Raw genomic sequence first — 26,534 nt, forward strand, 5'->3', positions numbered from 1 at the left:
AGAAGTTCATTTGTGGCCTAGGAGTAACTTCCCAAACTTTGCTTCAAATCCGGTTGTAAAGTAAGGGGTAACTAAGTATTCCCACGTCCGTTAAACTCGGCTATTTGCAGGAACATCTGAAGCAAGAAATTACTCCTTGCTTCACCAGGCATCCATCGGGTTTCATAAACACGTCTGGTTTGGCTATGGAGTAGGATTTACTCCGAAACTGAAGTAAAATAAGGAGATGCTCTGGCCAACCGTAAAGTGAGCAGGGGTGATCACAGCTAAACTGGCGCATGGCTATGCATGAGTAGAAGGAACGGGCCCTTTAAACCGAAAATCAGCCCGTAGCGAGAAATTGTTATGTTGAACTATAAAACAATGTCAACATTATCAAGGGCGCACGAGTACGCATGTGTGAGAAAATTAACACAGCTGCAGTTCGTATAGTAACTTTGTATGCATCACGAACATATACCAAGAACAGTGGTGGACAAAGCTAGCAGGCCCTTATGAAAACCAATCTCTTCCCACATGCCACAGATTTCACGAGATCGTGTTTTTCTTTCCAGCTATGACACGGAATAATATGAGATAAGTTCACAAAACACAAAATCTAGAGTAAGGATAAACTCAGCTATTTCAGGAAACTGTTGTCGCTAAGGTGCATATTGCCTTCATACGTAGCACAGAGAAGCTCTGAGTATGAATACTTGAACCAAACAGCTTTGCTTATTTATGCGAGTAGCGGAACAATGCCGAGTATTATAAGATGTCTGCACTTCAGCGAATTTTAAAAAATCGCATTTAGTCTATATATTGATTGTAACACAAATCACAAGTAATTACTGAGTTAACCCAAAAATGACCACACTTTTTGGTTACCTTAGCAATATTTCTGAATTTATTGTAGTCATTTTAACCTTTCGGGTCCTAAGTAACAACATCCTTGCGAACGACCGCTTGTATCGTTATTGAAATTGCTTCAGCCTCGGCGTTTTACGATTCCTTTGATGATGATGATGATGATTGGGGGTTTTAGGGCTCATCGACTGCTGAAGGTCATGCAGCGCCCATTACGATTTCTTTGAGAGACGTGGTGTCAGGTTTATGAAGCCGGCGTAAGAAGTGATGAGTTACGTCGAAATCACTTCGGCTAGCCCGAAGTAAGTAGTTACTGTCGTTATGAGACTGTTCAGTGGACGTTTCCTGTTTGTCTCGTTCTACATACCTTTTAATCAGCCAATTGTATCTTTCTAGTAACATCGGCGGTGGCGAAGTTAATGGAAGCTACATGGAACATCTCGTCCTTAATTCTATAGAAATGGAGCCGCAAGAAGAGTTAAGACCCATCGCTTGCAGCTTCTTCAGTAATACATGGTGAACAAAGGCTGTGAACAACCTAGCCATTGGTCAACCGACTCGCTCCGCTGCTTACTCCCAACGGCGGATGAGGATGCCAGATAGCCATTTGGAATGTTTTAGTGCCTGAAGATAACTTCGGACCGTCTGAGTGTGTTGTTTGTTTTGTTTCTTTGCTTGTTGTATGTTGTCCAGCACGGGATAAAAAATAAACTTCTTCTTGGTTGCTCTCATGAATAGTGAGCTTTCCCAAAACATTGCTAAATTTGAATGGTATGGATTGCGAAGATGTCTGACCCTTCTGGCCTAACTTTAAGGGCCATCTACGTGATAACAAATGAAGCCTCCCACCTCTGTGGTGCCCCCCTCCCCGTCCCGCACCGCACTAAGCAACCTTGCGGTTCGATGGGTGTATGGTTCAATTCACTCACGCTTTGATGTCATTTACATGACGGCAAGGGTCCGCCTGTAATTACTTGAAACATTTGCGGGACCACTTTAATACCCAAACCCTAGCTATGCACCCGTTACGCTGGACAGACCATCCTTTCCCTTGGTTACGTAATTACGCTGTGTCACGGACAGCGTTCCGACCGCGTCTGTTTAGCGTCACATTGAGCTAGAGGTGCGAAGCAAAGGCGGGTTTGTTCTTCGTCCTGACAGTGGCATTTGGCTTAAAGGTTTTAGAACATTTAACTAAGACTTAGCATCACATGCCACCATACCTGATCGCTATGCTGCGCTGGCCACATTCACTAATGACGTTGCGAATGCACGCCATCAAAACCCATCCTTCCTATTCATGCGTAACGTCACGCTGTCCAGACCCTTACTCTTGTTACCCTGTGGTCACGCTCCATCCCCTCACCTCTCCACGCGTGACGTCACACATGGACAGCCCCAGGTTTGTTTTCACCCTTTAGACTGTTTTCGTGATCTTACAAGTGAGGTGCGAAGGTTCCAAGGTGCGAAGGCAGCGGTAAGCAGCGGGAGGCGGCGGTTGCGCTCGGCGGTGTTCAGGGCACCCGAGCGGGAGGCGAGGGGAGCGCAGACGGAGCACGTTCGCGCGCATACCCGGAGCGCTTTGCAGGGGTGGCAGTTGGATCGGTTCCGAACACGCACCGTCACCAGCCATGTTGTCCGCCGGCCGGGGCGGCGGCAGAGCTCCGCGCCGTGTTCGCCGCGGACCGGCGGCGCGGGCACGGCGCAGGTCGGGAACCACGCGCGGGCGGCACCACCTGATAGCGCCCAGTCATTGCACTGACTTCAGCGGAGCTTCGCATCACGTGGCGGGCCCGCGGGAGCTCACGCTTACGGAACACTAAAGGACATCACAGATACAATGTCTGTATATATCACGCGCTGTGTGCCGATAGGATCGTACGCGTCCTTTCAGAAGCGTTCGCAGGATTTTGCAATGAACCGCTCAGAACTGTTCGCTAAAAACCGAGTTTAGCGCGCCGCAGTTGCACCTAACTTCATGCGTGTTTTAAGTAACATCGCGTGTTGTCGATCTCATTCATTTGTACCTGACATTTTTCGCTGTCATTGAGTCAGGTGCACATTGTTATGTGGCACATATTAGGTAAGGGTGCGGTCATGTGCCATGAGCGCACATGAGTCATGTACCATGAGCACATTCCCCTGCACCAGTTCGACCTATCTTGTTTATATTTCGAGAACGTTTGGCTTTAACAACCACCCACTTGTATGGGTATCCTGCACTGGTGTGTAAGATATCATGCAATGCAATATGATGTCCAAAGTTCCCGTGTGGTGCTGTTGGCGCGCGGGGCCGGAGACTAGGTAGCTCTCGCAGGCTCTGATTCAAACATGTGCAGTATATTGACCACCTCAGTGATCACACCTCATGGCAGGCCTGGGGCTGGGGACTACCTCGGCTCGTCGCCCGTACTATCTTGGCCGCAGGACCGCTCCCTCTGCCCGCTGACAGACGCCTGTATGACGCCTTGCGGGCGTCAGTCAGCGCCTGTGTGACGTCATGCGGGCGTCAGTCAGCGCCTGTCATACAGAATGTGACATGGCCAGAGACAGCAGGGCATTGGGTGACTCCGGTACTACGCCTGGGCTCTTCAGTGTCGGCGGCGCTGAGGCCAACCGCAACAGTTTGTTAATTTTTATGACCTCGAAAGGGGTTTTAAAAAGACAGACAGCTGTGTATAAGTCAGTCTGTTTCAAAACCTGCCGGCATCGGCTTGAAAGAATGCAATGGGCAGTGGAGGTCGGGTCACGTTGCACCCGAAATAGTTGTAATGCTAGGCGGCTGCTAAAAAATAGTCCTCGTGTTTCCGAACGCTAGAGCTTTGCATCTGTCACCGCCTGCTACGCGCATGAATTTGCCTGCGTCAAGGTTCAACGTCATTTCGAAACATAATTGGTATCATTTTGTTTTTGCAATTGTGGTATTGCCATTCTTATTATTATGTTATCATTCTATATTACTTTGTATTGCCCTCCTCAATGTGGCTCAATTTAGTACCCGAATGGGGCTTGGCTGGAGCCCGACTGGCCGAGCCCCAGCGCCCACAGCGGCGCTAGAAGGGTCATGCCCCGGTGCAGCAAGGAACTGGCCTACAGTAAAACCGTACCTGCAGTGGGCGAGTGTGCGCTGCCGCTCAAGAAACAAATGCAACTGGGTCAGCTAGATGCATTTATGAGATATGCTTTTGAGGACCGATCCTTGAAAATGCTAAACAAGCGAGATTTTGAAAATGCTGCTACCTTGTCCTGGACCAGCAGGCGGGCCATATCACTAAGCCACCGAATTAATGCAGCACCCGTAGCCGTACCGTCCAAATTTAAAAAGCTGCTTAGCTGGCTGGACGAGGCCAATGCTGCGTTTGCCAGCCGTCGGCCCGGTTATGTCCAGGCGACCGGCATTCTACGGCCTTTGACGCCGCACGGCGCTATCACATTTCCTGGAGCCAAATGGCGAAGGGGCCGGCCGGCCGGGCGCGGTTGGCGCGTGCCCGCGGGCGCCGGTCACGTGACCTGGCGGCGGGCCATCTGTTACGGCGCGGCCGGGAGCAGCCACCGGCGGCGCCTTCAGTGGCTCGACTGCTCCCGTGCCGCTCCGCTCCACCTATCTCTCCTGAAGGTACGTTGAGGCTGTCCGACCTCCCTCTCCCTCTCAGCTGTTCTCGGAAGCCTGTCTGGGGAGGTCAGTGACGCCCTGAAAGCGCGGTCGCAGTGGTCAGCGACCGCCGCTCTGCCGCCCGCGCGGGGCTGGCAATCCGTGCGGCCCCGCGTGAACTGCTGATTGCGCGGGGATGTCGCGTGTGCGAAGCAGTCTGCGAAAGAGGGAATTGCAGAATAATCGGCTTGCACCTTCAGTAGCTTGGGAAATTGTCAACGGATGCAGTTTTGCCTAGTTTGAGGCGGCGCGGACACAGCCTTCCCTAGCGTGACGTGTACCAAAATTGGCGTGTCTTCTTTCAGTGCCGTAGCCAGGATTTCGACCAAGAGGGGGTGCAATCGGGTCATAGGGGTCGCTCTGAGCCAAGCGGCCCCGCTTCGTCGATATATTGGTACCATGTTGTACATTCGGGGCTTTGTGTTTTTCGGATCCTGTGATGCCCCGGGGTCGCTTTTTAATGTTAGGAAAGCACTACTGACGCCTGAAACTGCTAAAATGCTTGAGCTTTCATACCATGGAGCTATCATCCTCAGGAAGGGGGAGGGGGCAGCATGGCCCCAAAGTCCTCCTTAGCTACAACACTGTTTCTTCAGAGTTTCATCTAGATAGATCCAGACCCAAAGTAAATCTTCCTCAGTAATTTATGCCAACTTTGATATACTGGACAACTGTTTTGTTCTTATTCTGTGCTTAAGGTGGATTGTGTGGCATTGGCAACGTAAATATTGTGCGTGAGCCCATCGAGACGAACTTCGAGGTGATTGCTCACTTCTTCGTCTCATTCGGGCGAATAATTACTCGCTTGGTGGATCGGCCCCAGCACCCGCTTGAAGTGTAACCCCAAATGGAACGAGCGAATAGTACTATGCATGACACCTTTTCCAGTATTTTACTTTTTACTATTTGTATTCATCAGTATAGTGCATTCCCATTTATCGTAATGTTGGGGGTCAAAACGTAGGCCCTTAATGCAGCCAAATATGGCGTGTCGACTCATATCCAGTTGATGCCCTTCCTCTCAACCTTAACAAGAAATCACCGACCAGAGCGCTGCGCTTTAGAGTTTGTTACCTCCCCACTTTTCCATAAATTTCTGAGTTAAGAAAACGACATAAAACTCCGTTACGAAACTCCGTCACGAATTTTGGTGATCTCATCGTCTGTGCTGTTGCCATCATTTGTAACATCTCATTACATTTCCGTTTTCATTACCTCACAGATTCTGCCGGGTATTTTGTAGAGAACCACACCTCTGCCGTCCGTAGGCCAGCGACGCTGGACGAAGACGATCGGTGCTCGAATCTGTGTGCATTGTGCTCTAGATGGGCCACAAAAATCCTCGTCGATTATCGATGCGCTAGCTCCCGATGCCGCTGCTGGGCTGGTCCATGTCGGTGCACATGAGCCTCATCCTCACCGAACGGCATGGCCTGCCAGCAGCTGTGAACATCCTCTTCAAAGGGGTGGCCTCCGTAGCCGCGGGGACAGGCCGGCCCGGCGCGGGCGCGCGCTGCCGCTCTGCCATTGGCCGGCGGCCAGCGCCGCGCGCCATGCGGCCAAATATGGCGCGCCCCCAGCTTCTAATGTTACCACGGCGCCTGGGGCGCCGGCTGACGGGCTGGGCCGGACCGCTTCCCCTGGGCAGAAGCGCTGCACGCCAATTACATCGCGCTAAAACTGCGGCAGGCGTGTGCGGGCATTGGACTCACCGGGACTCCTTGGTAGGCTCCTGGCTCAGCACAGCCACTCCCAGGCCAGGAAGCCCCGGACTATTATTGGCTCGGATACGGTCGGTCCGTCTGATGACGTAAAAAAGGGGCGTGATGTTTTCCGCTGCCTTAAGGGTGCAAAGCTGCATGACTTCTACGCATTTTACAAATATCCACTTTGTGCTCAAATTAATGCAATGCTAAAAGCGCTCTTTTAAAGCTGCTTTCCGGTCTGAGAAAGACAGTTTTATGAGACACCAGCATAGGCTCCTTTACAGCACGGGCATGAGATGGGGATAAGGGGGTTGGCGGGACAAGGCTATTGCCCGCTTCCTAACCTTTCCCGTAAACATTTCCGGACTTCAGCAGACTTTATCGGACTTTCAGTAGGCTTTACTTGTTTTCATTTTTCGGCTTGTTCAACTTCAACAGGCTTCAGGCTTAAGCAGGCCGCAGGCTCGTTCTTCATTGGAATCAGGTTCAGTATTGAACTTAGAATCACCCACATTTACCAGAAATGAAACTGGTTTGGAGTCCCTGGACTACGAAATTGATTTAACTCCGTCCCTATGGCTTGAATCAGCTGTGTCAACATGATTCATTAGAATCAGCAACATGTCATAAGTGCGTGCAAGGGTTAAAAGAACGATAGTTTTGAGGCCTGGTGAAAATGTGTCACAGCGTTAATGACCATGTTTCTTGCAATAAGTGGAGACCTACCTGGATCTGTCAACACGCCGTGAAAGCTAACGCGTGTACGCAGAGGTTCACCAAGCTATGTATTGTGTGGAATGTATTTGAGGAAGAGTGGTAGCCAAAACCTTCACAAACATTTTTTTTTTCTAACTTGATGAAACTTTACTTTTGTGAAATGAAACTTTTTTCGTTTCGACACAACTTGGCAAGTCATGGACGAACGTCTGGTGTCTCAGAGTATGTAACTACATCCTTAATGCATTCTGTTGCAGAAAGTGCGTAGATGCATTACAACTTGCAACGGCTCAGCCACTGAACATTATCAGCATCTCAAATACTGATGGCGTCGTCTCATGTTCTCGCACATGAAATATTCAGTTGGATTTGAATCACCTTGGCTCCAATCATAATTCAGAACCTATGGTAACTAATGCAAAATCAGAGTCAAATCAGTCATGTCAATATCTTTGAACCAATAACATTCATATCACTATTTGACAAATCAGTCTGATTCGAATACTGATTCGGCAAGCAATATTTTGAGTCAGAATCGATTCGATCGAATGCAATTGAGTTGAGCACAAGTTTGCCCATGAGTCTTGCTTGTTAAGAATCGTTTCAAAAATTCAATGTCCCCAAACTCGAACTTGCGGTGAAGTCACTGGAATTCAAACGCTGGTGCAGCAATATATACATACCCTCGTTTAGTAAACGCTTCAGGGGTAACGTCAAGGGTCAAAAAGTTGACATTGAAAGCATATTGCGCAACATTTTGTCGTGAAATTATGCTAGGCAGCGTCATATAACCCTCGCGGTAGCTCCATGTCAGTGGCGAAAAAAATCACACGCGATGATTTTCTCAACGCATTCGCGATCGTAAGCTGCAGTGGGTCACCTTAGTTGCCAGCAGGCATCCCAGACCTGGCGTGTTGTGTGCAAAAATAGATTGCGCACATGGCTGAAACCATAAACCTCAAGCTTTGAGGCACGAGCAGAATATCGCTCGATGCATTTGTCGGGCCACATAGACTGCAGTAATCTGATTGGAGTGACTCCAGTCTCGAATGCTCGCGCTGTGTCGGCTGGGGTAGGGAGGTGTACAACCCTCATTTCATTCGCAGATCTAATGAAGCTTACTGGTGGTTCTAAAGTTTGCCTTAAGTGGGGTTCTTATGCCAAAATGAAATCAAAACCATCCATGAACTCATGAAAGATGTGTGGAGCGCCAAAGCTTAGGCTCAGCTGCTCGTGATGTGGCAATGTATCGGGTCTCCCTCCACATGTCTACATCAAGGAGATCATAGGCATCTAGAGCTCATTATAAATGGGGTAATGGTCCAGAAAGCAGCCAGGTACGGTGCTTCCTTTTATCATAAATGAGTGGATAACAATCATGCGCCTTTGCTAAATTTTGAGTGTATTTATGTGTCAAAATGTTTAAAGGGACTGTTCCGCATTTGTATGCGGTTTTGCATTACCTGCAGTTCATAACCTGCCATTTTTAAGAATTTAAATTCCCTTGTTTCTAAGCTTGACGCACGCAAACTTATTCAGCCTATTTTGACCGCCTATTTCAAAATCACTCCGGCATATATTCCGTCGCAGATACCTCACGCAAATACCCCACCTCATTGCCTGCATTGTGCTTTTTTTCACGCCGGATATGTCCATTGAAGTAAGACAATCAGCTCACAACCATGTTGAGCAACCGGTTGCATGTCTCCATTACCGACCGCGTTTTGTGATAATTAACACGGACATTTGGCCAACGACTAGTTATGACGGATATGAGGCTGTAGATGAAATAAATAAGAAAACCACCGTAATCGCGAGCGCAAATACAATCAAAATAGCATGTTGCCACGGAGAAATGTACCAGAACACCACTAGAAGAGATCAAATCGCACTTACATGAAGCTCGTAATATAACGTATATTGTCATCGCCTATATCTTAGGTGTACGTATCTTGTGTATATACGTATCTCGTGATCGCACGTATCTTGTGATCTCGCGGCCAACGCCATCTTGTGACTGAAAAGTACCACTAGTGAGTCGCGCCTTCCACTGCAGTGGCAGTTCTCCCACGGCCAGTCTGGTAACGGCTCTCACGTCATGAAAACGATTCATCACCTAATCAGCCGATGATGTGTTAAGGAGTAGATATGTCAAATAGTTAATCAAACTGAACATCCAACAATTTTTGCATACCTACGTCCGCGCTCGTTTCCTTTGGCGTTTCATGGAATGGAAAATACGTAGCAGTGTCCAACTGCCCACCTTCATCCTCACGTCCCTCCCCGTCGCTCCTTTTCTCCGTCGCTCCTTGACTGCGCCCGGGCGCGCGCGCGGTGCGCGTGTTCAGCAGGCCGATGTCCCCTGGCACGTCGTCCTGCGGTAGCTGATGCTGTCCGACTTCTGTTCCAGGTCTCACTCGGCCACCACATTTCCACAATGTCCGACGAGGAGTACAGGTACGTCCGCCATGCGGCGCACGCGACGCGAACCCACCAGTCACGTGACGATGACGTTTGCCGCATCGGCTTGTTGCACCTATGTATCGTATCCTAGAGCCATGCTGAGGTGTACTACCCCGTCTCCGCTTGACTGTCGGTACAAAAACGTGCATTTGCATGAGATTATCACGCTGTTGCTGTGGTACAGTGGTCAGCTCTCTCGTCTCAACAGTTGATGGAAAACTCAGACTCAAGGTACACCTCACGTAAAGCCTTAACAAGGACGTAAATGCACCCAGCAGCGACAGCGGTCAGCAATAGCCATAGCGATAACAATCGCTGTTCCCGTTCTGTCCCCCCCCCCCCCCCTAAAATGAGCCCGTTTAATCGCATAACCAAGAGACGTTTTAGTGGTGAGCGATGGCTGCGTGCATAAAGGAGGGAAGGTTTGTAGTGTCGAGCGAAAGCCACGTCTGCACACTTCCTGCCGGCTGGTCTTGTGCTCTCCAAGGGCCATCTGAGCGTAGTTTCCAGGCAAGGTGTGTCCGACACAAACCATGGGATCAATCGACGTAATGTGCTATGCACTTTACTCGCCGTTGACCTGGTATTTGACTTCAACCCAAGACCCAGAAGTTACCCACCACTGGAATGCCACCTGTTCGCTTTCGGCGGATGGACAAGACGGAACGGGGGAGACGTTACGGATGCTTAGTGGGCTGTGTGTGTGTGTGTGAGTGAGTGAGGGAGGTACCGAAATCCGTTCGAATGAATGCACAGATTGCTTTTACGTATTTTCTTACATGTAGATACACGTATACGTGAGGCCCAGCTTGCACAGTAGATGTTCTAACGACAGAGCTACCGTCCTGGCGCAAAGAGCGCAGGAGCTAAAACTGGCACAGGTGGACTTGGTGGGCGTCCAGCGGAGTATTGGAATGCGTCCAGACTGCCCCTCCCCTTCCACCGGCTCGTAAAGCCATGCCGTTGATGACGCACTTGTTAGCTATCCTCCCCTTTTCGTTAAGTGGAAGATAAATTCTTCTTGTTTGATGGTGTAAGCGTTCATGTCAGTCCTCCACTTGAAAATGGTGATCTCTGGCATGAAACCTGTGATGCGTCCCATCAAAAGGGACAAACCACGAACACCATTGAGGCTGACCAACTCTGGACAGGTTCCGTGCTCACGCCAAGGCATCCCTAATGTCGAACAATGTTGCCTCGGGCGTGGAGCCAGGTGGAACTTAAATACCCTTGGCGTCCCCTAAAGATCACGTCACCGTACTTCCGGAGCGTGGCGGCTAACTAAACTCCAGGTCACATGTTCCTGTGCTCTTCTGCGTGCATTAGATGCATTCTTACTCCGGAAAAAAGCAGACGCAGCAGTCTGGGCATGAGTCATTGGTGCAGCGCTCTCCTGCGCTAATGGTGTGAAGAAGCCCCAGGTCCACTCGGGCATCGAGCCTGAGTTGCCGCCTTGTAGCAATTCCAGTCCGGTAGAGATGGATGCACCGGATTGGCCTGCCAGGTCGAGTGCTGGCTGCTTGGAGCATCGACGAGCCAGCTAGAGTACTAGCTGCTTAGAGCATTGGCGTGCCAGGTAGAGTACTAGCTACTTGGAGCTTCAGGACTGCGTTGTGTTGGCAAGTCGGTACAACGGCTGGACTGACAATAAAAAGTTCGTGGAGAAAAAAATGCAAGTTCTAACATTACCACTAATTGGACTGATGAGAACATGTCCTATGCAATGATATTATTTAGAGAAAGAACATTAAGAACGTACTTATGACTGTTTTTAGGAATATTCGATGTAAGGTGTTTCGTCTGTTTCAAAATGTTCGAAACGTATGCAAAAGTGGTGTGATCTCATGACGTACCTTACAGAGATGGAAAGAGATCATCAACATCGTTCAGTTGCAGTCGGCTAGTTTACAAAGTTTTATCAAACACTATCTCACAAACATATTACAAAATTTAAACTTGCGCGATCAAGCAAACTATGTCTATTCGTTTAACATAAATGACATGCTTAGACCAGTAGTTTTCCCGTCTGTACATCTGCCTCATAATCTGGGCTTGGACCTCCTAGAGACACGTACAAGATACAGACAAAAAACGCAGCGGGACACCAGAAAGCTATTTGTTTTCAAAGAACAGCATTTCTTCTGGTTTTTTTTTCAAATAAATGTCATGAAGCTACATGACAGACTTAACGCTGTCTGCAAGTAGAGAATGCTCTGTTGCATATCTGAACTGTTTGTGATCGTGGACGCTGCTGAAAAATGCGTAAAAGTATTTTCGAAGGATAAAGCCTCCCACCGTTTCAAGAGATAACCAGATCAGGCCTTGCGAAAACATGTCAAAATTTGCATGTAGTCATGCTGGTGAAACCTTTAGTGGTAAAACCGTAAGGCTTTACGTCTAGGGCATAGCGGACATGAACTCTGTCCGTCATAGTTGGTCTTCCCTGCATGGTATCCAGACATGTCAGCGTCGCTGACGAACTCTGTAATTTATAGCAGAGGCCTAGGCAAGACTTTGGTTTGAGGGTTGTTAGACATAATTTTCGACGTACGGCGACATTCCGGTAAAACTTGGAGATCAGAGTGGTAACATTTTATGTTCATCATTTTTGATCGCTCTGCGCCAAGTGAAACAGGACATCGGAGAAAGATCCGCACGTGTCGGGTCCCCAAAATGAAGCAACGGTAAAAATTTAAGCCAAATTTTTGTGCACCCGGAGTTCCGTTCCTCGCCTACAAATACCGTGCGCCTCACGCCATGTCGACAAATGCCTGAACGACTGCGTATTTTCGTGCAGTTGTCCGCTGACCTTGGGCTATTGGGCGCGGCGAGGAGCGGTGCGGCGCGGCGCGGCGCGGCGCCGGTCCGCATTGGCCCCGGCCGGGCCGGGCTGGCGGCGGCGCCGGCCCGGAATGCTCCGCAGCCGGGCAGAAATCCGAGCGGATACCGACCGAAATAGACGGCCGGCGGCGCCTGGCGGCGGGGGGCCGCCGGCGCACGGGTGGCCAACCCACCCCCAGGCCGTGGCGAGGCGGGGCCGGCTGCTGACGCGGTCAGTGGGCACGCACTGGCACCCCCGCCACACGACAGCCCGGGGGCCGCGGCCGCGAGCGTCGGCCGGCGCAGGCCCGCGGCCTTCAACATCGCGTCGCCGGCGAGGGACGCCGCTGTTTAGATGCTTCTGCGCTTCGTGTTTAACTCTGGTACCGCTGAAGCATATACGAAGCGATGCGTAATTGTTTGCAGAGACACGCCCACATGGACCGATTTAGAAGCGGATGAGTTTGGCTGGTCTGACATTCAGAGCGTCGTAGACAGAATCACCGTCCCAGTGGCTGGTCTGACATTCAGAGCGTCGCAGACAGAATCACCGTCCCAGTGCGCCTTTACACCGTGCATTTAGTCTAAAACGTTACACACGACGCAAATAAAACTTCAAATCAAAGGATGCCATAGAAAGATCTCTACATTGTGCACGCTGTCTGTATTCCCACGCTTATGTTACATTTGGAAACCACCGACCAACGTAAGCAAAAATGTGAAGCAGCTGAAGCCGTTACAGGGATCGTCAATAAGAAGGTAGGAGCTCAAGCAAGTGGGTCATACCGGTGTACCTTGAGCCAAAAACAACGTGGCCGTTAATACCGGGGTGCTAATTTAGTGTGTGAAGGCAACCCGGGAAGTAACAGTGCCCTACCACTGGGGGGGGGGGGGGGGACTTTGTTCGACTGGGATTATGGTCGAGATTATCGACCGCGGCCTTTTAAGTCAATGACCTACAATATGACCTACAATATGCCGGGAGGTAATGGTTAAATGGCGTTATAGTGCTAAATCTCGATTGTTTTGAGCGCTGTCAATACCGTCGTGATTCAGCACTGCAATGTCATTTCATTAATGCCCCCTGGTGTATCTTACATCGTTAACTCGACATAATAACTTTGAACTCATAGAGCTAATGCGAATGGGGCTGTAGTTTTTGAACTATTCCACCATACATACGGATACAATCAAGTCAGCGCTAAAGCAAACCGGCGACATCTGACGAAGCTATAAACTACGATTTTGCGAATTTAAACCTTTACAAGACTGGCTTTTTCGCATCGAGCTTTTGGTCGGTGGGGATATCTACGCAAGCATGTTCATGATTTATTCTATTAAATTTGGTCGTGTTATCAGTTAACTAGAGCAGGCGGGCACGTTAAGCAAGTGGTATGATGCGAACGAAGGCGCTGTGTGGAAATCATCAAGGGATCACAACATTGACAGACTTAAGCGTGTAAGTGTAAGTAACCAAAAGTTATCCAACCAATGAGTGGGAATAAGTGGAAATGGGAGACCGGAAAGAGACCGATGCCATCTTTCCAACATGGGCCTCAAAAGCAAGAAGCTGGTCGGTAGTGACATATATGTATGTTCTTTATGTGTAGTTTAGCGCGCTTGGCTCCGGGCATATCGGTCCTGGGTTCGAGTCCCTGCCACACCACTACCGCTTACCACATGGTGCCTAGTAAAGACATCCCGTCTCAAAACAGTCGTGGCAATCGTTGAGATTTAAAGCCTCAATCACTGTTTTTGTTAAAAGCACCAAGCTGTGGCCCGAACCAAGAGAAACTCGGCCAGGAAAACGATATTGGCGCGCGGCCGGTTTGTTGCGGCCCCAAATTAACCCAAAATATTGTTGTTTTCTCCATGCCCCCGTCACTGGAACCAAAACATTCAATTGCACCCATCGCTCTTGCCGATTAAGCTTCCCAGACCCTGCCAGGCCCAAAACGGATCCGTGCTGCGATGATGTCATAGGTAAAGGGGTCAGCGAACAGCAAAGGTCAGCGCGCCCCTGCCTGCCAAACCTATGGAAGGATGATGTTCAAATGCATTGAAAGAGCCTATTCGCATGCGTGGGCCAAAGTGAGCGACTGATTCACATGCGATAGGCATGACGATGTCAGTTCCGCCTGTTACTACCTCGCTCAGCGCGGAGTGAGGCGTCTCACTGATATTGAGGAAGAGGAAGCACGCCCGACAGGCTCAGTGGATGCGACAATCATTTGAGAGGAGAGATTGGGGGATAGCTGTTAACGAATCCAAAAGCGTGTTTTTAATTTCAGTTGTAGCATGCGCATTGGAAACTTGAACGACCAAACACATTAGGGTAATGCACCACTGCAGAGGCATGATCGAGCTTCCCTTTGGACTTTTATGCCTCAGGCTCCTTTTGACTGTACGCGCTTCCCAATCAGTACTTTCATTGACGAATATTTCCTTCTCACAGTTCGGAGGAGGAGATGGACGAGGTAGGCAAGCGAATGAGCTCGCTGGTCCGCATGCTGACAACGTGCTTCAGATTTGTGCAGGGTGCTTCGCTGGATTTTTTTGTTCCCCGCCGCTTCATCCGTCCTCCTCTGCAAAGTCTTGACCGTGGCTTCTTGTCTAACTACCTCTGACGATGTTGTCTTGCGTTACCCTGACGCTGCCCCCTGAAGAGGATACTGTGCCGCACTACGGGGATGCTGTGCCGCAGCACAGAAACACCAGCGTTAGACGCCGCCGCGACGTCAGCGACGTAACCCGCTGCTCGGCAATGTTTAACCGTGACTTGGACTTGACCAAGGCCACTTGTCATTGGGCAATCGGGCAGGACGCTGCCTTCCGGGACCATTGTCCCGCACCATTCACAAGATGGGCGCGACACAATAAGCGAGAGCGCTCCCTGCTTTGCGTATCCAACGAAATGTTGGCATAATGCGCAGAGGAAGACGCCAGATGGGACAAAAAAAATCATTTTCATGTTTCCGTACACAAAGACTTGGAAAATGGCACCCTTGATGTCGCACAGGCTCCGGGCACCTGCACCATGACACAAGGCACCTGGCAATGCGTCGGTTCGTCTTTTTTTCTTTGAACTTTTTTTTGAAAATGCTTCTTTTCTGTTGACTTCTTCTGCACGAATCTGTAATCATTCGTCATGCTATTGTTTTTATAATATTAACACATGTGTTTTCTTTACAGTTCGGATGATGAAGAGTCTGGGGTATGGTCACTGACGGATGTCTTTGCATGCGAGCACGATGCTTAGACGTGCGATAGACCAGGATGTGTGGATTCTTGGCATGATCCCGTGACGGTTGCTGTGTTACGACGATGAACAGTAATACCGTAGACCAAGCTGAGGCCCAACGCGCCAATATGCTCCTCGCAGATCGTGTTTTTGCTCTCCTATGAAAAGCTTGCCCGGCGGAGGTTCGTACGTAACCGCTAGACACCGTCGTGGCCCGCCAGTACGCACCGTGGTGTAGAGTGGTAGCGTTAGGTGCCCAGACGTGCTGGCCGTGACAGAGTTGGCAGACGCTGATGAAAACCCATCTGTCGCCGTTTTCAGGCCCAGAAGGCTGCCGAGGCACGTAGACGCTTGCAGGCAGTAAGTGTGGTGTGCTGTTTACTAACCGGTACCTGAACGACGCGGGATTTCACAAAATCTGATCCGGATTGGCTTGCTCTCTTACGAATGATGATAATAATGCGAGCATTTAATGGTTTCCACTGAAACTGAAGTTTGAATGGTCAAGTATTTTATATGCTTCCAATATGTATCGCAATTCAGATTCTTCCGCGCGTTTCAATAGCATGCTAATGAAATGACTCTTACTTCCTTGGGTGTGAAGGAATCTTCCTCATGCAGCAAAATTTAAGCGGAGAAGGTGACCTTAAGGACCTTGTCGCTCACGCGAGCTTATTGCATTTGTTTTGAGCATATGTAAATTACCTTAAATTCACAATTTGATTTTCGTGACATTGGGAGGCTGTGGCAGGCTTTCGACTATGAGCTGAGCAGCTAAAATATTAACCTGCCTCTGAAGTGTATTGCAGCATCGATATTGTAAATGGTTCGCTGTCAATAAGATCGCAGTTCAGGTATGGCGTAGACATGTGTTGTGTCCCTGCCTTTTGTTCCCGTGTAGCTGTAGACGGCAGTAGTTTGGTTGTCCATCTGCCAGATCTGTTTGTTGGTTTTCTTCCGCCGGCGAGTTCGGACACTCGTCCGGCTGGTCGGACAGCCTTGCCCTACGGCTATTTGCCCCCTCCACCTGCTGTTACCAGACCACCCCCGTGTCATGCGTATAGAGGAGAGTGTAGCTCCTAGGGTAGCTGATGGTGTGAGCCCCGGTCCGTCCATGGTTCCCCGGCGTGGATTGTCCCCGCGTTGCGAAGCGAGGGGCCGTCAAAGTAAGACCCAGCCGGCAAACACCTGCAAGCCAGAAGAGGCGGGAAGGACGCTCAGCACCTCACACCGCGTCCTGTCGCGGACGATTCAAAAGTAGCCTGTTGAGCCTCCTTACCCCCTCTTGTTGCAGTGGTTGTTGGCTGGGTCTCTGGCGCTCGACTTCGGATTTTCTCGTTTGGACTGTTCGCTACGAATGCTTTCCGCAATGTAGAGCATGTCGGCTAGTTGGGTAGGCTAGAAGAGGCTTATACATCACTAACATGCCATGTGTAGGTTGTTTGTTGTGCACTTTCCATCGTTATAGCGAGACGAGGCGCCTAGTGCCTGTTGTTGCTGACGGCAGTTATAATACATGGCTGCCACATATAGAGAAGTGTATGGTACATACGCCTCCTCGTTGTTAATAGCTACTCAAGCCATGCTATATCCTACTGCAGATAGTTTCTTAGATGTGTAATGCTAGCGTGCCAAAATTCTCCAAAAGAATTTTGGAATTATCCAAAAGCACGTGGCACCATAGATAACCAGAGCAGTAAACATGAGGTCCTACCAAAAAGTCCACTAGCTTGGCAACGTTCTGCGGCGGCTTCTTTTGCAGTTTGAGGAAACACGGCCAACTGCGACATTACAGCTTACTATAATGACTTGAGCCGTTACGTGTTGTGTGCGCGCCACGTGCTGACGCCGTCCTGGTGGGGCTCCAGGAGGAGAAGAAGAAGCGGGCCGAGGTGGACCGGAAGAAGGCCGAGGTGCGAAAGCGCCTCGAGGAGAGCTCCGCCGCCAAGAAGGCCAAGAAGGGCTTCATGACACCGGAGAGGAAGAAGAAGCTCAGGGTGAGTACTGCCTAACCAGGGGAACGTTCTGAGGAATATTTGCATCTGCTCGCGCCCAGATGCTTATGTGGGCTGCAAAGTTCAGATTTACCTGCACCTTGTTTACCACAATGTGTCCAATTCACCAGTTTTTTGTGGTCAGCGTGTTTCAGGGTCAGTGCAGGTCATTGGTCGTGACGGTGTGATGCGGACAGTTTTCTGTGCTGGTGTGCAGCATCGGATGTTTGTTTCGCTCTGCAAACCTGGTCTGAATATCATGCAGTCCTTCACTTGGAGACATTCTTCACACTAAAGTCAACTGCTCGCTAGCGTTCTCCCGACTCTAAAAAGGAAGATAAACGACCGCCATTGAATCACGTCCATCGTATTTAAAACTGCTCCCGTCTCCAGCTACTGCTGAGAAAGAAGGCGGCTGAGGAACTGAAGAAGGAACAGGAGAGGAAGTCCGAGGAGAGGAGGCGAATCATCGCCCAGAGGTGCGGCCAGAAGAAGAACACAGAAGGCGCCAATGAAGGTAGATATTACCTCAGCCAGCGGCGGCCATCCTCACCCCTTCGAAATGTTTATTACCTGCTTTGCGAGTGCTGCACTTAAATCACTAGGCAATGTCGTGTTGGATGAAGTGCGCTTGATTGCCACTGAATCATATAGTAGTCTGTGTTTATGTACAATAAATGTAGCATTTCATTTGGATGTGTACCGCGGTCACTTGTAACGATAATTGCTTCAACCCGAGATGTCTGGTAACTCATGTCGATATGTGGGAATAGACCTACTGTGATGCTCTCCATGCGCAGATGGTAGTCCACACGCAGGTTGGTAAACCCTCAAACATTTCTCACTTTGGTCGTCGTAACGTGGCAGTTCCTTCGCCGTACATGTATTCGTACACACCATTTGTACGGAGCGTATATACTAACACGTGCATCAGACGCGGGCTTTTGTCGCAGGGACGTCGAGTGTCTTTGAAAATGGTCGTTAGTTGTCTCGTAGCATGGGCCAGTGCAAACCTGGCTGGCGATGGCAGCTGTCTTACATCCGTGCTGTAAAAACGTTGAACATTCCAAATGCTGCCTCATTGAAAACTAGAAAAAAAGCATCCGTTGTAGCAAAGTTTGCTGTTGACAGCTATGAATCCCAGCAAGGTTTGTTACCGGGTCTGCTAGACTAGGAAATGTGCGTGGTAAACATTTTTGCACCTGACCAGGACCTCCTGTGGGACTGCAGCACGACCTGTGTTCAGTTTGGTGGCAGCACTGTGTCCCTGTTTCTAGCCGAGACCACCCAGGTTTGCCAGTCGTACCAGCAGCGGATCGAAGAGCTCGAGGGTCAAAAGTGGGACTTGGAGCAGGAGGTTGAGGTTAAGGATGCCCAGGTGTGTAGGAAGAGCGTCATAACCAGGCCTGCCCCGGCACGGGGACAGATTTCCAACGTCGGCGGCATCCTCCGTGGTCCTCTCCCACTGACGTCACAAGATCTCTGTGCTTCGCATGTCATGCTGACCACTGACCATGCCAGACGTGTACCGACCTTCTCCCTCCGTGCCGACTACATGCCTTCCTGGACGGACATCCCAGACAGCTGATGCTGTCTGGTCCTGTGCATTGTCGCGTCTTGTGCATATCGCTAACGATGTTTTTCTTCTTCCATGATAGCCGAACTACAAACAATTTGTAGGGAGTACCATGAACACATTGCACAGCTGGAAAGTGACAAATATGACGCGGATTTGGGTGTAAAAATAAAAGACTACCAGGTAATCAATCACTCTTAACCACTTAGCTGAGTAGACATCCGTATCATCGTAGACAGTGTTCTGCTGTAGCAGAGCTGTTCTCTGCTTTTTAGTTAGAATGAGCTAGTGATTGGCCGCATTTCTGAGGCGGGCAGCGCAGCCAATCACTGCGCCGTAGCGAAGGCGAGCGCAGCTTCCCGCTACAGTACGCTCAGCGAACTGTAGTACGCTGTAGGTGTGTAGAAGAGCACGGTTCGTAGAGAACGATGCGGCTTAGGCGTATGCAGCACGGCATGAAATCCCGGGCTACGACTCGTTGTTTAGTGCAGAACGGTCACATCTGGCGTTGTGTGGCGGTGCGTGGCGAGGAGACAAGGCCCGCGTGCCGCACCACTCGGCATCACTCGTCACCAGGCAAAGCTGGTGGTGCGACTCGGCACCAGTCAGGGCGTCACTGGCGGTCAAGTTTGTTTTTCAATCAAACCTGGGCCCACCGCAGTGCGACTGGTCTGTACGGTACTCCGCTTCGAAGTCGCGCACATGAGCGGGCTGGCTTAGCGCATTCACTAATGGCACTACACCCATCGCCTTCCCATCTTGGATTGGTGCTGGCCTCGCGCGTCGCTCAGAGGCAGAGGCAGACGCAGCTCGGCGTCCCCCAGCGCTCAGGCGCCGCTGTGCCTGCAGTCCGTCGCAAATGCTGATTGGTCATTCGCGGGCGACAGGGAAGCAAGTGATTGGCTACTGAGCTCGGCCTTTGCCCCCGAACATGTGCACTGCCGCTGGTAGCCGAAGAGTTGAAGAGAAAGTCGCGCGGCGCAGCCAGCTCTGGTCTGCAGATCTGTGGCGCACTCTGTCGCCACCAGGGTGATGCGGTCCGGCCCGCTTGCTTTTCTTGCGTTTGTCTGCACGATGCGCTGACCCAGGCAACGTCACAGCACGCACAGCCCCGAGCGCCTCATCTTCGTCCCCTGGAAACATGCACACGTACATTATACAACAATTGTTGGCAGACATGCACAATATACGTACGCTGGAACGTGATCTCCGACCCACCTAATTGAATGTGTCACGACTGCACCGAGCGTGTCTGTGCGTTGAAAGCTTCATTCTGGAATAAGTGTATTTGCATCGAGGCCGTAGAGCAGTGCATGCCAAATAGGCGTTTCGGGTTGTGGCGATTGGTGTATGTTGATCCAGTTGAATCATGCGGCGTATGTCGGTCATAGTTCCGAGCACCGACAGCCAGAATCGAGTGGACATCTGAGCCGTGCGAGCCGATGCAATCGTCTTCGTTGATCTGTGAATATGTTTCTAGCAGTATCAACTGGTTTTGCTGTTACAGTGCGCTACCTTTCCGTTGGAGGCAGATTTCTGTTAAAAAAGAAAACATGGAGATGACATACATCCTTTCTGCATTTTGGTTCATATTTTCGACGTACTTTTAACCAAGCTAACCGCTTCCAAAATCAGTCTCATAACCCTTGCCACTATGTTTTCAGATCAACGAGCTCAACATTTCCGTGAACGACCTGCGCGGAAAGTTGTAAGTAGCAACGATGTGGTCTCATTCGAATATGGAAATATTATTCTATCCATGCTTACTTTGCAAAATACCATCTGAAACCAGTGCAATGTGTAAGATTATATTGGAACCCTCAACACACTTGGGTGTCCTAACTGTTTCAGAATAAAGTCGCCAAACGATCAATCTCAATTCTTTACCCACTATTGATCCGACAGTTTTGACCATGAGTCAGAGATTGTAATGTCAATCAGTGCACAATGGGCATGATAACATGTGCAGCCACATCTGAAGTCATCGTACCTCTGTTCAGATTGTGTCTCTGGTCAGACTGTCCGCTATTATTCCACTCCATTCCGACAGCATCAAGCCTACCCTGAAGAAGATCTCCAAATACGAAAACAAGTTTGCCAAGCTTCAAAAGAAGGCGGCAGAGTTCAACTTCAGGAACCAGCTCAAGCAGGTCAAGAAGAAGGAGTTCACGATGGACGACGACGACAAGGATGTGAGTCGATGCTGGCCTCTTCCAGAGCCCGTTCGCTTTCTGAGTGACTCGCTCCTCTGCGGTGTTGGAGTGACTTGCCTATCAATTTGTGGATTGACCCGGTTGCTAAATGTGTATGCTTCTGTGAAAGTAATCGCTGATGCCGGATACGGGATGTGATTGGTAAATGCACGCCTTGCGTATGACGGAGAGACACGTGATAAGTCTAGATCGTGTTTAGAAAGTTGTCTTGCCAAAAAAGAGATGTAGCGAGCTGCATGCTTTCGGAAAGCCTTGGTATTTCCATGTAAATACGTTGCACTCGGGCACATCTGCCACAGTCGTTGCATGGACCGGTAGCAGTACGGCTCAGCTAGATGCCAGTGTATCCGAAGCGACCGCGAGCGACCCAGTTCGCTCTGGCGGCGCCTCGCTAGCTGACGGCGTGCCGTCGAGAGGCCGCAGCTGGGGCCGGGGCGTGACGTGGCGTTTGTGTTTGGCCGTCGCGCCGCTTGCTTGGGCACTCGCCGCACAGCTGGCGGGCCGCAAATAGCTCTGGCGGGGCCCGCGGCTGGCGTGCGTCACGAGGCGCTGCCGCCGCCGCCGCCCGCCGCCGCGCGCCGCCTGACCCCCGACGCTCCTCTCCTTACAGGTCAAAGAGAAGGCGGAGTGGCAGCAGAAGAAGGCCGTCTAGTGTGTGTGCCCGCCTCTGTCTGTGTCCCAATCGCCTGCCTGTGCTTCTCTGGGCTGTCATGTGATCTGTCGGTACTGATCATAAATTGGGGGGCGACTCCGGGTGCTCACCGGTCGGCGGCGCGTCCGAGGTGGCCGGCCGCGACACACCGTGCCCGCCCGCCGCTCGGTGGGGTCGCTATGTTGGACCGCCGGTCGGCCAGCGGTCCGCCGTGCCGAACCCCCGGTCGGCCAGCGGTCCGCTGCGCCGAACCCTCGGTCGGCCAGCGGTCCGCTGCGCCGAACCCTCGGTCGACGGATGGCCAGGGCGTGCATCCCGTTACTGAGCTGGCGAGCGGACAGTCCTGTCAGCTTTGCTCCATCGCTCGTGTATATCACTGTTACTATTCTGGCACGTTTCTGCCCCGGAAGCGAAATGTCACCAAACAGTAATAAACCAAAAGTAACATCGCGGGTAGTAGTAGTCGCTCCATTCTACTTTATACCAAACTAGACGAGGTGTGGCTTTCGAGCCAGGCGAGGGGTTACTCAGCAAATGAGGTGAGATTGCTATGACTAACTTCCGTTTACCAAACATTCCAACACTCTGCGGGCATGCTTTCTACAACGAGATGTCTGATGAACGCACTTCCACCGTTCGACGCATAACTCGCATTGTGCACGGCAGGACGGCGTTGACCACTTCATCTTTTCTCAGTTGGAGCCCTGATGTCTTTTTTGCCATGATTTGAAATGTGTTTCATTTTCCCCCGGTCAATGTTACCACATAAAAATGGATTGGCAAAAAGGCCCCCTCTGCATTGTTCTGGTTTGGAGCTAGTTACGCCCTCTGCTAAAGCTTCCTCAAAAGTTCTTCGTTGAACTTATTAGGGATGAGCATGCAACAGTGTTACCTTCCGCACAGCTTCTCATATGATTCGGGATGAGCCCGCATTTTTCATGCCTTTTTTTGTTACTGTGATTATTCACTTACCAACGTAGAACTCGTTATCGTCCTCGTCACAGCTTTCAGTGCATTTTGCATCATGTTATTTTATTTTCGAAACAAATAGATGCGGAGGCTTACATGTCTGGACGAGAAAGAAAGCGCCTGTACCCCGGCACTGCTTGCACTTTTTGTAATAATTTGGTGTCGCGAGTATTTTTACAGTACCAGAGCACTGACACAAGGCTTTCGTTTCTAGGCCGGCAAACCCGAGTGGGCGCCAAAGCACGACGAGGAGAAGAAGGTAGCGGCAGCGTAGTGGAGATGTGTACCTGGAACCTCCGCTAAAATTGCCACTCCGTTCGGAATGTCCGCCTTTGTCTAAACCGCTCTGACTCTTAGTGGTCCAGAGCCCGAATCCGTCTCCTAAAGATACGTTTGGCCAGGCGAGGCCTCGTCCCGTACATGTATTGTTTGTTCGCAAGATTCGGCTCGACCACGGCCCAGTGTGGCCGCCTGCAGCTGTCGTAGCCTGCGCGTCTAGCGCGTCAGCTCCTGTCTTAGCAGCCATCGTAGTTCTTCACCTGGTCTCCTTGCCGCGCTCGCGTCCGCGGCAGCTAACGGAACACTAGATTCGCGGTAGCTCTGTAGGCGGCCGAGCCCGCGCGCGCGGCCGCGCCGGCGCTGTCCTGGTGCCGGCCGGGCGCCGCCTGCCCCCGGCGGCGTGCGGCGCCGACCCGCCCCGGCAGCTGCGACGTCGCGGCCGCTCGCGCCGCCGCAGAGTGTGACTAGCGTAGCCGCCGCCGGCCGAGCGAGAGCCGGCCGCGGACGGTGCGAGCAGCCAGAGCGCCGCCCGGACGGCGAGCATGCTCCGCGCCGCTGCCCGCCGACTGCTGCGCACGCACTGCATTCGGTCGAAATTACACGGAGAGCTGGCGGCCTGTAGTGTAGCGTGTGCCTGCTGGAGACTGACGCGACCCGGAAGCTGCCCGAGAGCCGGACAGCGGCCAGGTGTAGACGGTAGACCACTTCCAGGTATGTATGTGTGTAGCCCGCCGGGCTGACGGCTCCGGTTAGATATCTGTCCTGAGTTAGACTGATGTAGGTGCTGTGCATGCATGCCATCGCAACGCTTGCTAACCGTCATTGTAGGAATACTTAGCTATCTCGTATTACCGCAAGGTGACTCAAAATTCCACAAACGTGGGTGGTAAATGTCGGAGGCCGGCATTGCAAAAGGACATATCGTAGCTGATAACTCGTTTTGTTTGAATTGTATTAATTTTCTGTTTTTGACTTCTTAGAAATTTATGCCTGTGGGAAGCAGTCTTCAAATATTTTGTGTTGTGCCTGAGTTGTTCTGCTAGTTTATGACAAAAACGGAAGAGAAATACCGTTGAAGACGGAATTTCGCATTATACGAATCTACGCCCTGCTGTCGTTCACGTTTGCAGCTTAATCGTGGTAATCATGCGTTGCTTTTATGAGCTGAGTCTTTCAGTGTCGTTTCCTAAGCCGTTCTCGTCTTAGTAACGTACATTTGCAGCTCTGTCTGACTAGAGATAACGTCCACCTGTCTCATGCCAGTTGACATAACATTTCGTACGTGTTGGCGTGCGTGCGCACATGCGTCTGGCTTCGGCCCTGTCGGGAGCTCCTTGCGCATTGCCAGAAGCGAGGGGAATCCCGCTCCGCACTGGTGGAATGGACGGGAATGTTGACTATCATAGCGTAACCGAATAACGGAGCGAATACCACATAGCAAACCAGCTCCTCAACATCGTTGCCGTCACGAGAGGATTGATCGTTAGGCTTGGCGACTGGCAATAAGTGAGCAGCTGCGCCCTGTCACCCCCCCGTAAGCCGCTGCCGTGTTCTGCAGGAGATGAAGCGGAGGCGGCGCAGGAGGGTGCCGACCGCCGCGCCGGCCGAAGGTCAGTCCGCTGGTCCAGTGACGTCACAGAAGCTCAAACGTGCCGACTCGGAGCACGGTGCTGGATCGTTCCTGCCGCGCGCCGCCGTGCCGTGGCGTGCTGTCCATAGCTGAGTCTGCGGCCCATCTGTGTGTGTGTGCTCCGACCCCTTCCCCCCCCCCCGTGCCACTCTGGCGGGGGTCTTTTTGAATGCACTGGGTAGTGGGCGTGTATGACAGCAGTAGGGCACCAAGGATTTATTTATACTCAGACTTAATTTACCAGCCGCCATAGTTAGTATAATGGTTAGGTGCGTGAATGCATGGTTTTAGTAGAAGCGGTGTATCTACGTACAAGACAATGTGAACCGTTTTTAGCCCTTTCCTAAGCGAGGAAAGCAAAACTCAACAAGTTATTCCGGGCGTGCGAAGCTGCGACCCTCGTGTGAGCGTGCGCACGCTGAAAGTTGTGGGTCATTGCGAGCAAACTGCTTCACAAAACACGGCTCGTCAGAAACGGATGACTCACTTCTCTGTTCTCCTGTGTAAAAACAGTTAAGACTTCCTTATCGTATTAGTCGAGGACGCACATCATTGACTAACCACTGAAAATTACTGGATTTTGGTTTCCTTTTCTTTTTTAAGTCTCTATATCTGGCTTCCAGATTTGTCATGTCATTGTCCAAGCGCCGGCTTCGGCGCTTGAACTGTTAAAGGATTGCATTTACGTCGGAATCACTGTGCATTTATAATGCGCCAATAAAACCAAATCGTTTTCGCACATCGCCTTCGGCTGGAAGTGTTGCTCGGTGCGCCACCTTGTCAAGTGCGTCGAGTTCGCACCCAAAATGAGTAGATTTGAGCATGCACTTGGGTCCTCTTTTTCATCCAGTCGTGTCCAATGTGTCCCAGGTGGCGCCAGCCAAATGAAAGGTTTCTTAAACACTATTGACAGTTCCATAATCGGCGCTCTTTTCCACTGAAGTACTGGGGATAAGCGTAAGTTTTACGAGCCGATTATGCGGTACGTTGCGAGCAATTTGTCCTTTTCCGGACCTAAGCACCCTGCCAGCTGTCGCACATACGACGTTGGCTGTCAGGCAGGTGATGGCCAGAGACTGCTCGCGCATGCGCATGCTCCGGCGGGACTCTGACCGACTCCGTACCGCCCCAGCCGGCGACGAGGTCCCAGCCGACGGTGACGAGGCCCCAGCCGCCGAGGAGGCCCCAGCCGCCGAGGAGGCCCCGGCCGGCGCCGAGGAGGCGGCGCCGCCGGCCGGCGAGGCGGTCGAGGCGGCAGCCGAGTGACCCGGTGCCACCCTCTCTCCGAGTCCCGCGCCACAGCGAGCGGGCGCCCGGCCGGCGGCGGCCGCCACCCGGCGCCGCCGGCCGCCTCCAGCCATCGTTCACACTGCCCCCACTGCCGCGGGGCGTGGCGCGCGCCGGCCGCCGGCGCCTCCTGGCGCGGCCGCCGGCGCCGGCGGGGCTGCCGTCGGTCGCGACGGCCGACCGGCACCCGCTCATCGGGCCGGTGACGCCGCGGTGAGCACTGACACCCGCGCCGGTCCGGGCTCATTGGAACGGGATTATGCTCGCCTGTTGGTAAGTTTTCCATGCGGGGGTTACACGGCGTGCCACCAAGATGGGCACGTGTCTGCATACACTGTGAATAGGGGCGTTGTTTATTTTGCCGCGCAGGCAAACACGTAATAAAAGGAATCCTGTTTATAATTGCTGTTTTAATGGGAGGCTGACCAGCTGAGATTGATCACAAGATACTGAAAGAAGCCAAGGAGCGCTGAGCCAGCCATGATCGTG

At 51.4% G+C, this 26,534-nt stretch overlaps 1 protein-coding gene across 6 annotated transcripts; it reads left to right on the forward strand.

The window, feature by feature from the left end:
- Positions 1-4,390: 4,390 nt before the first annotated feature.
- LOC119108708 (troponin I) lies at positions 4,391-23,540 on the forward strand. Of its 6 annotated transcripts, none has more exons than XM_037232334.1 (10): positions 4,391-4,462; positions 9,332-9,378; positions 14,660-14,681; positions 15,767-15,805; positions 17,314-17,442; positions 17,833-17,956; positions 19,098-19,198; positions 20,680-20,723; positions 21,066-21,207; positions 23,064-23,540. In XM_037232334.1, the coding sequence occupies exons 2-10, from the start codon at positions 9,359-9,361 to the stop codon at positions 23,121-23,123; spliced, it is 681 nt and encodes a 226-aa protein (XP_037088229.1). In that variant the 5' UTR covers positions 4,391-4,462; positions 9,332-9,358; the 3' UTR covers positions 23,124-23,540. The 6 variants fall into 6 exon arrangements, with proteins under 6 accessions (XP_037088229.1, XP_037088232.1, XP_037088227.1 ...); XM_037232337.1 differs by lacking the exon at positions 19,098-19,198 and adding an exon at positions 18,717-18,817 and having other exon boundaries at positions 15,767-15,784; positions 23,064-23,535; XM_037232332.1 differs by lacking the exon at positions 19,098-19,198 and adding an exon at positions 18,717-18,817 and having other exon boundaries at positions 23,064-23,531.
- Positions 23,541-26,534: the final 2,994 nt, after the last annotated feature.

The sequence above is a fragment of the Pollicipes pollicipes genome, unplaced genomic scaffold (assembly GCF_011947565.3).
Source record: "Pollicipes pollicipes isolate AB1234 unplaced genomic scaffold, Ppol_2.1 Scaffold_6686;HRSCAF=7923_pilon_pilon_pilon, whole genome shotgun sequence".
Lineage (NCBI taxonomy): Eukaryota > Metazoa > Arthropoda > Thecostraca > Pollicipedomorpha > Pollicipedidae > Pollicipes > Pollicipes pollicipes.

Coding starts and splice junctions, on each gene's coding strand:
- LOC119108708 (XM_037232334.1), top strand. CDS start 9,359: ATGTCCGACGAGGAGTACAG. Junction 15,806..17,313: donor CACGTAGACGCTTGCAGGCA/GTAAGTGTGGTG, acceptor GTGGGGCTCCAG/GAGGAGAAGAAGAAGCGGGC. Junction 21,208..23,063: donor TGGACGACGACGACAAGGAT/GTGAGTCGATGC, acceptor TTTCGTTTCTAG/GCCGGCAAACCCGAGTGGGC.